At 38.7% G+C, this 16,158-nt stretch overlaps 1 protein-coding gene and 1 long non-coding RNA gene across 2 annotated transcripts; both read right to left on the bottom strand.

Moving 5' to 3' along the window:
- Positions 1 to 463: 463 nt before the first annotated feature.
- LOC121795686 (O-fucosyltransferase 29-like) lies at positions 464 to 13,758 on the bottom strand. The gene is made up of 9 exons (XM_042194253.1): positions 13,284 to 13,758; positions 11,530 to 11,620; positions 10,865 to 10,941; positions 10,603 to 10,691; positions 10,023 to 10,212; positions 4,056 to 4,237; positions 2,441 to 2,543; positions 2,003 to 2,331; positions 464 to 1,217 (listed from the first exon to the last, which is right to left on the bottom strand). The coding sequence occupies exons 1-9, from the start codon at positions 13,572 to 13,574 to the stop codon at positions 866 to 868; spliced, it is 1,704 nt and encodes a 567-aa protein (XP_042050187.1). The 5' UTR covers positions 13,575 to 13,758; the 3' UTR covers positions 464 to 865.
- On the bottom strand, positions 1,323 to 1,996 carry LOC121795688. The gene is made up of 2 exons (XR_006049602.1): positions 1,831 to 1,996; positions 1,323 to 1,715 (listed from the first exon to the last, which is right to left on the bottom strand). It is a non-coding gene; the product is annotated as an uncharacterized LOC121795688 (long non-coding RNA).
- Positions 13,759 to 16,158: the final 2,400 nt, after the last annotated feature.

Here is a 16,158-nt window from a genome sequence, read left to right as displayed (position 1 = left end):
GTTAAATGCCTTTTATTCCATGACAAGATTAGAAAATGCACACATGCTTCTCTTTGGCGAATCCATGAATTGGACACTTTCTCAATAGGTCCCTCCATAGTTCTCATGCTTTACAAGTTTTTTTTCTTTCTGAAATTGAGTTATTTCTGCTTTCAACTTCAAAGTCATACAAAGAGAATAATCTTCCTCGTTTCTCAAACCAAAGAAATAAAAACATGGAACATGTCGAATAGTACATGACTTTGTACTAAAAATACAGAGTTATGTAACAGGCATTAGTGATTTACATATGTTCAAAAAATGGACATTTTTTTATAGGCGCGTTGTAAAAATGGGCATTTTAAATTTGTAGCCTTTAAATAAGCTAATCACCCTTTAAATTGGATTGATGTCCTAATTTGGTTACGTAATCTACTCTATACATTAGTAAGGAGCTACACTTTTCTAAAAAGAAACAAAGAAATAATCATCAATAATATTTCAGCTTCTCTGCATTTCGGAAAAAAAAACAACAATAAAACTGCGTTGTCATTTTGTTGGTTACAGTTCGTAATTGAAAGATGAAAGCAACAAAGTTGAAAAAAGGGACACAGCATTAATAAATAAATATGGACAATTAGGTGAAGATCACATGCTACAGATGAGGCTGTACATGAATCCCTTCAGTGTTAACTGATTCTTACATAGGTTGATCAAGAGTGCTGTTTCTTCCTTGCAGCAGAGCAGCAGCACCGGTGGGTCACATAACTCCACTGGCAACCCAGGTTCGGGTGGGGGAAATGTCGATGAGCAAGCTCTGTTCAGACAGAAAAATGGTGTTATTTCTGCAGCTACACTGTTTCACATCGATATAAACAAGCTCTGCTTAGACAGAAGAACGGTGGTATTTCTGCTGCTGCACCGTTTCACGTCTCAGCACAGTCTGTCCTCTGACAATGTCATCATCTCTAGCATCACCTGCGGAAACATTGAGAAAAGTAGTTCCATCTTTCATTGCAGCAAGATATTTAGATGGTTTTTGGCATATGCAAGTAGAAGGGTATTCATGAAACTCTCCTCTTCCAGGTCTCATCTCTTCAGGTTCTCCCATAAACCCGCGTTGGCATAGTTTCACCTTTCTTGAGAAAGAACTCCAGTCCATTTTGTCGCGTGCAGCAAACAGAGAGCTGAGCCTTTTGGCATTCGGTCTGATTGTTCTCTTGTGACCCATATACCTCCTTTAACAAGAAAAACGAGACGAAGGATTCAAACAAGTTTGAAACTACTAAAACTGATGTACTTGAGAACAAACAGAACATTTTATAACGACTAAAGGCCAACTCTTGTGTTGCACCAGAACATCAATTTATGCAATTTTCAAACTATTTCACTCCAACCCTGCACGTGGCGCTGTGAATGAAATTTTTTGAAAATATTCTTAATTTGCATATTGATTTAGAAATCTTGTTAAAGGTGGAGGATGACTGTAAACGAACAGTAAGAACAAAAAAAGAACGAACAGAACTCGATAGAAACTGAACAAAAATTTGAACTATGGTAACTACTGAGAGGCGACTCCTACACAGAAGAACACTCTTAATTCAATTCTAACTCTACAATATAAAACATGTCTTTAACAACTAGACTCGTTAAAACATTAAAAAACTAACAAATAAGGATAACTTAAAGCTCATCTGCAAGGATATGCGGGGAACAATTGATCTCTATCAACCGTCCTGCAGTCGAAATATGGAGTATTTAGACATACATATCAAGGATGTATTCGATCAGTTACCCAGACTGGTCTGAGTACAGCTAACATTTTAGTTTGAACATTTATCTAATGGGCACCTCTTTTTTATTTTGAGTTGGCCTCTAGTTTCTAGTGTTTCCCTAGAAGTCAATCTAGTTGCATGAATATCTCTTGGTTCTGCTTCACAAAGCTGTAAAGATAAGAAAAATCATAGCATAAATCTGAACTTGTGTGCTGAAGTGAAATATGCTTATCTTCCTCAGTATTTACCTTCGACCGGCTAGGATTTTTGCCATATTCCCGTTGTTATTAGTGACAAAGACATCACTTTCATCACATACAGTGTAGTCAATGGCAGCCAATCGAGATGAAAATGGAAGAAGTGATTTTAACTCTTCACTGGCCAGCATCTCTTTCGTATAAAAATTTGGAAACAACTCTTTAAGCGGCCTCATAGTTTCTTCTCCGCCATATATTTCTCCAGATGCAACGTATAGATATGTGTTATTGTCAAAGTCAAGGCCCCGCAGCAACAATCCCACCTCATGAGGGGTCAAAGGGCACTTCCCTCGAGTTCGCTCTTCATCTGCGCTTAATTCCTGAAGAAGCAAATCGCAGATCGTTGTTATATGTCATAAAATAAATAGGCTTCAGTTAATGGATCATGCTTCAAAGAAAGATGAGAACAAAAAAATTCCAAAAACATACAGGTAACGTTTCCCATCGCTTTCTTATATCACTTAGTTCGTGTCTTTCTTTATCACCCCCACCATAGTAACATCCAGAAAATGCAAGCATATCAGGTTCAAACCTACAATACATAGGTCACAATATGAAGCATTGTAAGCTGCACATATCAGATTATATACAGTAATACAACTTCATTGATGCACAAGGAATGAAGCATTGGACAATATCCAGTACACTAGGTTCCCAGCATTTAGGAACATGGAAATAAAAAGGTGAAGAGTTTTCCACGTATAATGACGCAAGCCACACTACAATGGCAATTTACATTTTACAATATAACCATATCAGATATTCCGAGGTGAATAGATAATCAATAAAACAGAAATTCAAAATGAACAGCTATCCATTACTCATTCCCAACACATCAGATTCACACAGAATTCATTTTCAAGACAAATGAAGACTCTTAACTCAAAAGATAACAATTAGACTCCTAATCGAACTCTCACTCTATAAGATAACTAAATTAACAATACTCCCTCGCTCCACGATTTGAAGTCCCGATTTGACCCGGTGCGAGAAAGTGGATGGATAAAGTTAGTGGTACCTGGGTACCACTTTTATATATTAGAAATCCTTAACCAAAAGCCAATATAAGTAGATCTAATCAGAAGCTACTGATGGTCAAGCATGGAATATTTACATTCCATTGATGAATAAAGGGTGAACTGACAAGAGCTTCTGATATTACTCATTTACTTACATAAAAAGCTTCTTTCAATTCTATAAAAGATGAAAGCATATCAAATTCTATCATTCAATCAGTGATGTTGGGAGCGTGGGGCGCTCAAGGTCAGGTGAATAGGTAAAATATGGGCACACAGCCAAATCGAGGTGCACTAATGCAATTTGTGGAAGAAACAACAGTATTTATTAATGGTTCGAATTTGGATGTATATAGGGTGGTATAAATGAGTAAGCAAACATTAATGAGGGTGCAAACTGCAAAGGTATAAATGAATATAGAGTCCTCATGGTTTGACACATTAATGGCGAAAATGGAGTAAAACACATATTAATGAGTAATGACACCTATACTGTCAACCAGTTAGACGGATAGAGGAAATATTGGGAGGATCAATATAAAGTTGGGTGCAGAGGTATATATGAGTTTAGGGTCCCCATAGTGTGACATAGTAATGAAGGAGAGGGAGAGATTGGGAGGGTTAAATATAAAATTATAAAGGAGGGTAAAAGGTACGCATGTGTACTTCACTATCTGTCACAGCACCCCCAGCCTCTCCCCACCCGTGCCCCCTGATCTTGCTCGCCCCAGCCATACGGGGGCGATTCCAGTCTCGCCTCGTGCGCCCCGTGCCCAAGGCACGCTTTCCACAACATTGGCCATAATATGCAAAAATCAATTCTGAAGTGTTCAAAGAACCACCTTGACCTTTTGAAGTCCAAAGGGGCATTAGTATTACTATTACACGACTTGCATAAGTAATAAACTTGGACATCAATCTCAACAACTAATCAAGGTAATATACACATTTACAGTCTGCTTCCAGTGCTTGCAAATAAAAAGTTCATGAGCATTAAGAGTATTCATAGCTTAGTAAGGATCTCAAACCTCAAGTGAACAGCTATAAAGCGTGCTGTCATCTTCCGCATGCGTGTGACAACCTTCTGGCCTAGACTCCTTATAGGTTTAGTAAATCTTAATGCATGATAGTTAACCCGGCAACGTAGTTTCTGTAGCTCTTCATCAAGGTCGTTAGCAAGCCTATAATCGAACTTTGTCAACTGAACAACCTGCAGAAAAACTTAATAGGTTTATATGTTAACCAAACCTGGCTCACACTAGATATTTCCAAGAGATCGTTTTAAAGCAAAAGGAGATGATTAGGCCATTTTGTTTAGAGGTACACCGTTATAAAACAATAAGTTAGATAAAATTTTTAAAAAAAATCTAGTATCCCATATAGAACACAAGAAATTGTTTACCCAGTTCGATACAATGTGTATCTACGTCTGGGGGCGATGCCAAGCCAGGGATTTCACTATATAATTTCAGAATAAGCATAATTTAACAATGAGGGAGCACCTCTACTTATAAGCAACTAGAGAGCCCTAATTCTAGTCAAACTAGGAAACATATATCACAAGGAAAAAATACTTCAAGGAAACAAATCCTAAACATGGTAGGAGATAAATTAGGCTCCATAATTAACAATCTCCCACTTGGAGACTAACAACTCCTAAACAACCATTTCCTCGTGATCTCATCCCTTCATCCGCTTAGCATCGCCTAACCTTCTCTTCAAGTTCCAAGGCCAATTGAAGCTATGCATAGCTTCAATTTCTCTAAGGTCACCACCTTAGTAAACATGTATGCAGGATTCTCACTTCCAAGTATCTTCACAAGTTGCAGGATTTTCATCTCCACTAGGTGTCGGATGTAATGATACTTCAACTCCACATGCTTTGTCCTAGAATGAAACGCTGGATTCTTCGCCAAGAAAGTAACACTCTGACTATCACTGTAGAGTATGCTACTCTTGTTCTCCTTCCCAAGTTCATCTAAGAAACTCTGCAACCACACCATCTCCTTGCTTGCCTCTGTCGCAGCTACATATTCAGCCTCCGTAGTAGACAAAGCAACGGTCTTCTGCAACTTAGAAGTCCATGAAATAGCAGTACCACCATAAGTAAATACATACCCGGTTGTGCTTCTTCTCCCATCAAGATCATTGGACGCCAAGTCTGCATCCACATAACCTGCCAGCTCGACATACTTGCCATTGAAACATAAGACACTTTCTGTAGTACCTCTCAAGTATCGAAGGATCCATTTAACTGCTTCCCAATGTTGCTTGCCCGGATCACCCATGAACCGGCTCACTACTCCCACTGCTTGTGCAATATCAGGCCTCGTACACACCATTGCATACATAATACTGCCAATTGCTGAAGCATAAGGAATTTTCTTCATTTCAGCACGTTCTTCTTTTGTACTCGGCGACTCCTTCTTTGACAGCTTAAAGTGAATGCCTAAAGGCACATTTACTGGCTTCGAATTATCCATGTTGAATCTTTCCAAAACCTTACCAATGTAAGCAGCTTGTGAAAGATACAATTTTCCTGCCGCCTTGTCACGCTCGATTCTCATGCCCAAAATTTGATTAGCCTCTCCAAGATCTTTCATGGAGAATCGTTCAGACAATTGCCTTTTCAACTTATCCATCTCCTTTTGATCACCTCCTGCGATCAACATATCATCAACATATAATAACAGGATAAGATAGCTCTTGTCAAACCTCTAGTAGTAACAACCATGGTCAGCGTAGCATCTTTTATAGTCAATCTCCATCATGAATCCATCAAACTTCTTGTACCACTGCTTTGGAGCTTGCTTTAAACCATACAAGCTCTTCTTCAACTTGCACACAAGATTTTCCATTCCTTTTACTACGAATCCTTCAGGTTGTGTCATGTACAACTCATCCTCCAAATCACCATGAAGGAATGCCGTCTTTACATCCATCTGATGTAACAATAGATTTTCTGCAACTACCATACTCAACACTAGACGAATAGTAGTTAGTTTCACAACAGGAGTGAACACATCTGTATAATCAATACCGTATCGTTGCTCAAATCCCTTGACAACCAGCCTAGCCTTGTAGCGCTTGCTACCATCAGCTTCACATTTGATTCGATAGACCCACTTGCAATGCAATGCCTTTTTCCCTTTAGGAAGTTCCACAAGCTCCCATGTGCCATTCAGGAGAAGAGAGGCAAACTCATCATCCATGGCAATTTTCCACCTTCGCTTATCAGGGCCTTCTCTTGCCTTTATATAACACTCGGGCTCACCACCAACAGTAAGTAACAAATAGAAATTAGAGGGCGAGTACCTATCAGGTGCACGTCGCTCTCTAGTCGATTTAGGCAGCGGAATAGTCGGTGGTGGAGTGATTGGTTCTTCTTCAAGCATCTCTTCAGCATTCTGACTCTCCTTGCTCCCACTCGAGTTTGAGATGTCTAGCTCGACCACTTGTGGCTCAGAACTGCTGGGACTCGACGCCTCCAATCTATCCTTGTACAATACTTGTTCATTGAAAATGGCATCTCTACTGCGAATAACCTTACGGTTCTGCTCATCCCAGAGTCTATAACCGAACTCATCGCCTCCATAACCAATGAACGTACACTTAATAGATTTAGCATCCAACTTACTTCTCTCAACGGAACTAACATGAGCATAAGTAACACAACCAAAGATGTGTAGGAAAGATAGATTTACCTCTTTTCCTGTCCAAACCTCCTCGGGTATCCGAAACTCCAAGGGAACTGATGGACCTCTATTAATTAGGAATGCAGCTGTGTTGACTGCATCTGCCCAAAAACTCTTTGGCAATCCACTTTTCAATCTCATGCATCTTGCTCGCTCGTTCAACGTTCTGTTCATGCGCTCTGCGATTCCATTCTGCTGTGGAGTTCCTTTCACAGTTTTCTCCATGCGGATTCCATTCTCGGCGCAGAACTCCTTGAACTTTGTAAGTTCATATTCTCCTCCATTATCGGATCTTAGACACTTCACCTTCAGCCCGGTTTCAGTTTCAACAAGGGCTTTCCACTTCCTAAAAGCGTCAAACGCATCGGATTTACTCTTCAGAAAATAAACCCATAGCTTTCGAGTAGAGTCGTCGATGAAAGTCATATAATATTCAGAGCCTCCTAGGGACTTCACAGGTGCTGGTCCCCATAGATCCGTGTGGACCATCTTCAACTTCTGTGTCTTCAATTTTCTGCCTCCTCTTGAGAAACTCACCATTTTCTGTTTCCCAAACACGCAATCCTCGCACAGGCCAACTTCAACAGTTTTCAGGCCAGGCAGTAAACCTCTTGAGCACATTATCTTCATCCCTTTCTCGCTCATGTGGCCAAGACGACAGTGCCACAAATCTGCATTATTTGCCTCACTTGCAATATCAATGCAATCTTTGGAGTTAGTTGTGGTATACAACGTACCCTCCTTCTTACCTCGAGCTACTATCATAGCTCCCTTGGTAATCTTCCAATTGTTGCAGCCAAACGTCACGGTGTACCCTTCTGCATCAAGCTGCCCAATCGAAATCAAACTTCTCTGCAATCCAGGAATGTGTCTGACTCCATTCAGTTTTATCACGGATCCATTGGACGTCACTACCTTCACGTTTCCCTTTCCCACGATATCTAAGGGCTCGTCATCAGCCAGATGTACCTTCCCAAAATCGCCAGAAACGTAGTCTTCCATTATTTCCACATTGCTGCAGGAGTGGAACGACGCTCCAGAATCCAATACCCACGATTCCATCAGACTACTGACACTCAAGACCAACGCCTCGCCATCCTCATCAGACATGGTAGCGTTTGCTGTCTTCTTGTTCTTCTGATCCTTATTCTTATACTTCTTCGGTGCCTCACACTGATTTCTAAAATGCCCAAACCCATCACAATTCCAGCATTTAACTTTATCCAAATCCTTCTTGGATTGGCTCCTTCCTCTGGAATTTGATCTTCCACGATTTTGCTTTCCCTTCGATCTGCCTCTCTGTTTTGTATTCAGTGCTGATCCCGAAGTAGAAGATCCTAATTCTCTCCGGCGAACTTCCTCACCAATCATCAGATCTCTTACTCTGTCAACTGTTAGGTTTGTCTCTGCAGCAGTAACTGCTGTCACTGTGCCAACCCAACTCTCAGGCAGAGACAATAGCAAAATCAGGGCACGAATTTCATCATCGAATTTTATATCAACCGAGTTCAGTTGCGAAGTAATCATGTTGAACTCGTTGAGATGTTGCACCAGCTTTCCCTCTTGCATTCTAAAATTAAACAATCGTCTAATCAGATGTACCTTGTTTGCCGTTGATGGTTTCTGATACATGTCCTCCAAGATCTTCATCATCTCCTTTGTCGACTTTGCTGCAGTCGTGTGATAAGCCACATCCTTGGACAACGATAGCCTAATCGCGCTCATCGCTTTTCTGTCCAGCAGCTCCCACTCCTCATGTTCCATCTTTTCGGGTTTGTTTTTTAAAGGCTTCCAGAGATCTTTACCGTACAGGTAATCCTCAATCTGCATCTTCCAAAATCCGAAATCAGATCCGTCGAACTTCTCTACAGCAATTTTCTCATTGATCCCCATCGTGATTCTGGCTCTTAAACCCTAGGCTCTTGATACCAGTTGTTGGGAAATAAACACATTCAATCACGAATATGAAAGAGAATGAACACAAGAAATTGTTTACCCAGTTCGATACAATGTGTATCTACGTCTGGGGGCGAAGCCAAGCCAGGAATTTCACTATATAATTTCAGAATAAGCATAATTTAACAATGAGGGAGCACCTCTATTTATAAGCAACTAGAGAGCCTTAATTCTAGTCAAACTAGGAAACATATATCACAAGGAAAAAATACTTCAAGGAAACAAATCCTAAACATGGTAGGAGATAAATTAGGCTCCATAATTAACAGAGAGATGATGACGTTTAGGGTTTAGTTCTATGTACACATTTAATTTTTCACAATATGCTCTTTTTTCAAAAGTTGTCATTTAAGAAAGAATATACTCTTACATTTATAGGAAACAGACACTCATTTGTGATTTTCAAGTGGAAATGGAATTGCAAAATCTATAAGCCGAACAGTCTGTCAAAATACAACATTGTAACGGCATCCGTACTTCCATGCTAACTTAAAAGATTCAGATGTTTGAAGTCATTACCATTATTTATCTAAGCTCTATGCAATGCTTCTGAATTTCTTGGTAGCAGTCTTTGAAACAAAGTTGAACTAAGGATGGAAAATTATCAACCTTAGTTATGATGACTGATAAACCAAGAAACATTGGTTGGATTATCATACTTGATTATTCATTCCAGTATAGAGTAGATATAGTACATACATGGTTACCGGAGTGCACTGTGCATCCCAGATATCCAAGTATCCAACTGGTCCCGTCTACATACTACAACCTCTAAATGTTGTGTGCCTCATTGATACTGTTTGGATGATGGGCTGGGCTAATAGTGACCTATTTGATGGTGAGGAAAGGCGAGAGGAGGTAAAAGGGACATATGCCTACTGCCTAAGAATAAGAAGAGGGAAACTTATAAAACACTCTTATTTGCTCAATTCTTCAGCATATAGACAATTGTTGAACTTTTGTGCATCCTAGATATCCAAGTATCCAATTGGTCTTGTCTACATAGTACAGCCTCTAAATAATGTGTGCCTCATTGATAATGTTTGTAAGATGGGCAGTAGTGACCTGTTTGATGGTGAGGAAAGGAGAAAGGAGCTAAAAGGGACATGTGCCTACTGCCTAAGAAAAAGCAGGGGGAAACTTATAAAACACTCTTATTTGCTCAATTCTTCAGCATATAGACAATTGTGGAACTTTTGCTCTACCAAAGCTCTAAGAGATACTCATGTCAAGCACATGACAGCAAAATATAAAAAAGGCTAGATTTTACTATATAGGCATCGAATTTCAGAAGCAGCAATCATAAAATTAATCAATTGTAATTGCATAAATTTATCCTCTTACACGTCTTCTCAATAGAATGGGCAATACTTGCTCCAGATAATAGTCAGGTTCTGACTTTCGAGGAACACGCATGGTATATGGTGGTTTATCCATTGACCTCATCACCTTTTCTGGAACTCTTTTCACAATAGGTACATCCTTTGCAAGGAAAGAGATGAACCAATCAACATCAAAAATGTTGGCAAACTCACTGCATAACAAAGTAATAACTGGATGAGACGGGGATTCACTTAGTTAAGTCAAAAGAAAAGAAACTACTCTTAGTATAGAATTGGCATCATGCTTCAGTTACCAGAAGTGAGGTTAGGGATCTTACCTAACAGGATTTGAATCTCTTTAACAAAGGAGGTTGTCAGAAGAAACTAAATTTGATATCTTACATTATTTATACTGTAAGTATTGCCAATTGGCATTTCTAACCCTGGGTTAATAACTACCATACCTAGATTACTGAAACAATGAAATCCAATAGGAAAAGGAACTGTTTAGTCCCAGCACTTAAGAAATAGGTTGCAAATTATAATGCCCGGATAACTGAAGTTCATTTCCCTAAAATAAGTCAGTTTTCATCTCAACCAACCTTTCATCCTTCCAGAACGAATTATGATCCAATTCTGGCACAACTAAAGTAGCGTTTAAAATCTTTGCAACAACCACAGCATCAGTTATCTGTAGATCAAAAGAAAATATTAAATTATAGGCATTTAATCGTACAACTAAAACTAATGCAAAGTGGACAGGACAATTTTAGGTAACTGAAACGAAGAAATTTAATAAGCACAAACAAATTCATACTCTAAATTAGATATATGCATAACGATAAAAAATATGAGGCAACTTACTCCTGTTCTTTGTTGGTTCAGCCCCCCACTAGTTGCAATAAGTAAGTATCCATTTGAAAACCGTTCCCGTACAGGAGCTATTATTGATCATCATTAAATAAAGGGTAAACAACGACAACAACAACAACAACAATAACAACAATAATAATAATAATAATAATAATAATAATAATAATAATAATAATATAAAAAAATGTAGGGGAAAAGGCTGAAGCTGGCGAAGGAATTAAATTTTGTTATCATATCTTAACTCAGCTAAAAGTTATCTGGTTCATGATAAATATCCTTGATATTCTTGAAAACCAAAGTGAAATAACTTGATATGTTAAAAAAAGGTGAAGCACCATTTATTTAAATAAGAAACCAAATATTAGTAGTTTTTTTTATGATACCAGATGGCCCATTATCTCCTAAAGCTTTTATAACCATCCTAAGCATCTGAGACTTGATTGTTTATAATTACCAAAAACTCAACTGAACAACTTTTAATCAAATGCCAACATCAGCACTCCATATCAAAAGCAGCTACAACATTCAGACAAAATTGTAAATTTTATCTTTAATGCTTTAACCAATAGCAATTGTGTGCAAACAAAAAAACTAGCTTCATACTAATGGCAAAAAAAACCCATCTTGCAATATATAGAATACTCAGACAAACTTACGTGCAAAGTGGGGTCCTCTTTCACTGCAACCATAATAAAAGCTTGAAAACTTGGATTTCCATATATCAACTGGAACCTGATAACTTTTATCCTACATTCAATTTAACATAGTGGCATGTCTTAGGGATAAGAATAAATGAAACAGAGGAGAAGAAGTATTGTAAAATATGCTTAATTACTGCAGCTAGAGTTTCGTCACAATTTCTATATACTCAAATAATGGTAAAAGTATCTTATACAGGGGAAGAAGTAATGTACACATGCAATCAGAAAATATGCTTAATTACTGCAGCCACTGTACTTCAGTTTAGTGGCATGTCTTAGGGATAAGAATAAATGAAATCATCAAACAGTTCATAGAGACCAACCATAGATTAGAAAGAAAAAAATCAATGTCATTTGAATCAATTGTAGCTTCACCTCTGTTTCATGTCTTTATGTTAGCAAAAACAATGACTAACAATGTTAATATGCGTAAAGAGAACAAACCAACTAATAAAACTTATTCAACTGCCAGATAAATAAGAGAAGTCAATAAATGACAGCTAATTCCATGAAATTTAGCAAGTCTTCTTCTATTTAAACCATGCACTTTATTTCCAGACCTACTTACACAATGTATATATATATATACATATTAACAGTAAAATAAACCCAAAAACACACTTTTTACAGAGACATGATTTGTCTACACTAAAAGTAATATAATCCTTTTTATCACATTTCGGTCGCTAATTTTCTTAAATACAAGCAGAAAAAAATTACTATGAACATCCATGCTCTACAATGCAGGAATGACGTACTATAAATCACGACAATGATCATCATAGTAGCTTGAATTATGTGTTGACTGTAAGTAAGTATAACCTGAGGATGTGATATGTAACATGGTTGCTCCTCTCCATTCCACTCATACAAATTTAATTTCATGGGGTTCCTTTTATCAGTAAAATTACATGGAAACACATCTAAAAAGAATAATAGCATAGTTAACGAAACTTCCTAAGGACATAAAGAATACATCAGGATCATATAGAAAACAATCGATGAGACACAGAAAGCCCCAATAACCTTTCAAACAAGCACAATGTGCTGCTAACTGGTCTTGCTTTGCAATTAATATAACCTTGTCTTACATTTATAGTTCTCTACATTGTGAAAGCGAAAGCAATGGATTTAAGTATAAGGAGAAGACATAATTAAATTACTGCACCATCATAGTCCCTTAGTTTAAAAGATTTTGTCTAATATCACTAAAGGTCTCCTCGTCACTAAATTTAGAAGGCCAAAGGTTTTTGTCCATCTCGGTAGCCCCTCACCTCTCATATTAGCAAACAAAAGAGAAGGCATGGATTTATGCAGAACCAGAAATGTGTCTACACTAGGTTGCATTTAATTCCATGGTTAAGAATAAAGTAACTAAAACTCAGAAAGATTAGCATTTGAGAGAAAACTTTTTCCCCAAAGTAAAGTCAGCTGGAAAACTAATCAAAGATGCAAAGTTGGATAGCAATCAGAAAGAAGGGAAGATCAAAGATAGAAACACCATATTATCTCAAGAGAAGAAAATATTGTTCCACTTAGACAACTCGAATCAGTCAAAATTAAGTGTTCAATTCAACAAAGCATTGCTAAAAAATAGCTGCATTGCTAAACGTATCTACATTCCAATTAAGGGGTGAAAATCAGGATAGAAACAATCGAATTCCACACAGAAACACACATTGAGGGTTAAAACTCAAAATCTCACTTACCTTCTTGTACCAAGTCGGTTTCACGAAGCGATTAGAGTACCACTCAAGATCCGACGCAACGTGGCCTGTGAAGAGAGAGATGAGGGCAACGGCGAAGAGCAGTAGCCCGCACACGACCGTCCATGGCACCGCCTGCCGTCGCCCGAGGTGCATATAAGTCCAATAATGCTGCTGGCTGTGCGGAGACTGCTGCAGCTTCTGCTTCTGCTTCTGTTGCTGCAAAATGACATTATTCACGAGAACGCCGCCGCCGCCGCCGCCGCACCTCAACGCCTTGTTAGCCACGCCCATTTCATCTTGCTCCGCAACTTCTCATAGTAATTAGGGACAAAATCAAGCAGTGTAAATGACTTGACTCGGCTAATTGGTGGAAACCCTGCTCGAATTGATGTCGTTTTTGTTGCAGTGAAAATTGCAGCTGTGTAGAGTAGTAGGAGGGAGAGGGAGAGAGAGAGGATCTCAATAAATGAGAAAGCTTGATTAATCAATTTATTAACTCTCATTTAATAACGAGATTTTTCTCTTAAGGGTTCATTTAATTGCGAGAATTATAATGTTTAATCTAACATAAAGTTTAATCCTAACGTGGCATTTAATTCTCACTAAAAATAAATATTATTTGGACTTCAAATTTGACAAAGTGGATACTGGATACAGAATCTTTCTCAAAAAAGAAAGAAAAACGAACAATTCAATTCTCTGTAATATCATGAATTTAGAGAACTTCTCTGTTTATTAGTTTATTTAGTAAACTTCAATATTGGTTATTAAAAGGGTTTTTTGGCTCCAAAAACTATAAACTCTAAAATTTGGTTTTGGAATTGGATTTTAAAACTGAACTTTTGATTTATTTGCTTCTTCCTAGTCTGACCTAAATACATATAAATTTTTCGTTGGAAAATTATCCAACATGGACAACCGTAAATATGACTTGGAAACCGATTTTATGACTGTGAATGAGCGTTGTTTTGCATGCCCTAACATTTTAAACAACTAAGAACGACATTTGATTCGTTCTTCACTCAATTTTAATACCAAATCGCTCTCCATCCTGATTTCAGCTCGATTCAGGTAACATTAAACCAGATATCACCGAACTAATTCAAAGTGTGGTTGATTCGATTGAGAGTTGTATTTAGTGTCGGTCAATTAATTCGATTTGGGATTCTTATTTCATGCATCGTTCTTCATTTGGATTTTCGTTCTGGTTGTCCACAATAGACTAAGAAGTACTCCCTCCATCCCACCTTATTCGCACTTTTCTTTTTAGGTCGTAAATTTGAGATTGATTTTTTTTTAATTAAATTAGTATTTTAAGCGTAATGAGAAATCACTTAATAAGTGAACACTTAATTAACTACTCCCTCCGTCCCATAAAAATATGGGCATATGATATGGCACATGAATTCACACAAATTTGGTAAAGTAAGAGAGATGAGGAGAATGGTAGTTAAAGTAATGTCAGTGGATAGTGGGACCCTGTTATTGTTAGTGTTTTAATGGTGGTATAAGTAGTAAATAACTTGATGTATAGAGGTAATAAATTGGGATAATTTTCTATAAATGAAGATGCCCATATTTTTATGAGACGGACCCTAATTCTTTTTTAAAATAGAAATAGTGTAAGTAGTTTGGGATGAGCCGGAATAGAAAAGTGCAAGTAACATGAGACGGATGGAGTATTTTTTTAGTCATTGTCCTTCTAAGGTACTCCATCCGTCCGCCATTAGGAGTCTCATTTCTTGGCGGCACGAGTTTTAAGAAAATGTTAAGAAAAGTGGGTGGAAAAAGTTAGTGGAATAGGGGTCCCACTTGTGTATATTAGTTTTAAATGAAATGCGAGTGGAACGAGTTAGTGGAATGTGGGACCCTATTACCATTTATGAAAAAAGTGAACCGGGACTCCTATTCGCGGGTGGACTAAAATGGAAAAACGGGACTCCTATTCATGGGTGGACTAAAATGGAAAAACGGGACTCCTATTCCCGGACGGAGGGAGTAATACTGACGAATAGTGTTCACATTTTTCCAATGTCTATCATGCTAAGCGCATAATCTCCATCTGACCTAGTAGAATATCATGGCATACATAATAGATCATATGGCCGAAGCATATGAGATCCTTTTAGGGTTGTTTTCTTTCTTTGACATTGGAAGGACAATCCTTTTTTGACAATACGCGCCCGTCCTGATCCTGTCTCGCGACCCGTGCATGCGAGACACGGGACGGGCTGTCACGCCAAGAGCCGTGGCGACGTGGCGCGCCCCTGCGCCACCCGTGACGCCCACTCTCGGGCCGGCGAGTGGGCGTGATACAAACGGGAAGTCCAAGGCCCGGGCTGACCCGACCACGACTCCCCTTAAGCTGCCCGGAAGACCCGTCACGAGATCAATGAGACAAAGGCTTCGGGAAGGCGTTTCAAACTTCATTAGGAGGGGAATGGAGGAGGCAGATGGAATGCCCGGTCGGGCGAATCCACACCTCCAAAACGCCCGACCGGGCGTTTGTGCGCTGAGCATCGTCCACAGTCCAGAAAGTTCGCCCGACCGGGCGATTTCACCATCCCAGAACGCCCGACCGGGCGTTTGAAGAAGCAGCGCCGAATCCAGAAAGTTCGCCCGACCGGGCGATTTCACTTTCCCAAAACGCCCGGCCGGGCGATTCAACTTTTACATCCGTTTTTCCTTGTTTTTTTAGCCCTTTTCTTGGGTTTCCAACCCTAACTATAAATATCCTTTTTGTAAGACTTTAAGGGCAGACTTTGATGAATGTTATTATGAAGACTCCTTTGAGAGCATCTCTCATGTGAGATTTCTATCCAAATTCCTACATTGTAGGTTGCTTGTTTTATGTTCATTTGGCTAAATCAAGTAT

Source organism: Salvia splendens, chromosome 3 (assembly GCF_004379255.2).
Source record: "Salvia splendens isolate huo1 chromosome 3, SspV2, whole genome shotgun sequence".
NCBI classification, from domain to species: Eukaryota; Viridiplantae; Streptophyta; class Magnoliopsida; order Lamiales; family Lamiaceae; genus Salvia; species Salvia splendens.
This window is presented reverse-complemented; position numbering and strand designations above follow the sequence as displayed.

Excerpts from the sequence above, each read along its gene's own strand:
- LOC121795686 (XM_042194253.1), bottom strand. The coding sequence starts at position 13,574 with ATGGGCGTGGCTAACAAGGCGTTGAGGTGCGGCGGCGGCGGCGGCGGC. Across the intron at positions 10,692-10,864 it reads TGAACCAACAAAGAACAGGA|ATAACTGATGCTGTGGTTGT; the intron begins GTAAGTTGCCTC and ends TTTGATCTACAG. Across the intron at positions 2,332-2,440 it reads AGCGATGGGAAACGTTACCT|GAATTAAGCGCAGATGAAGA; the intron begins GTATGTTTTTGG and ends TTGCTTCTTCAG.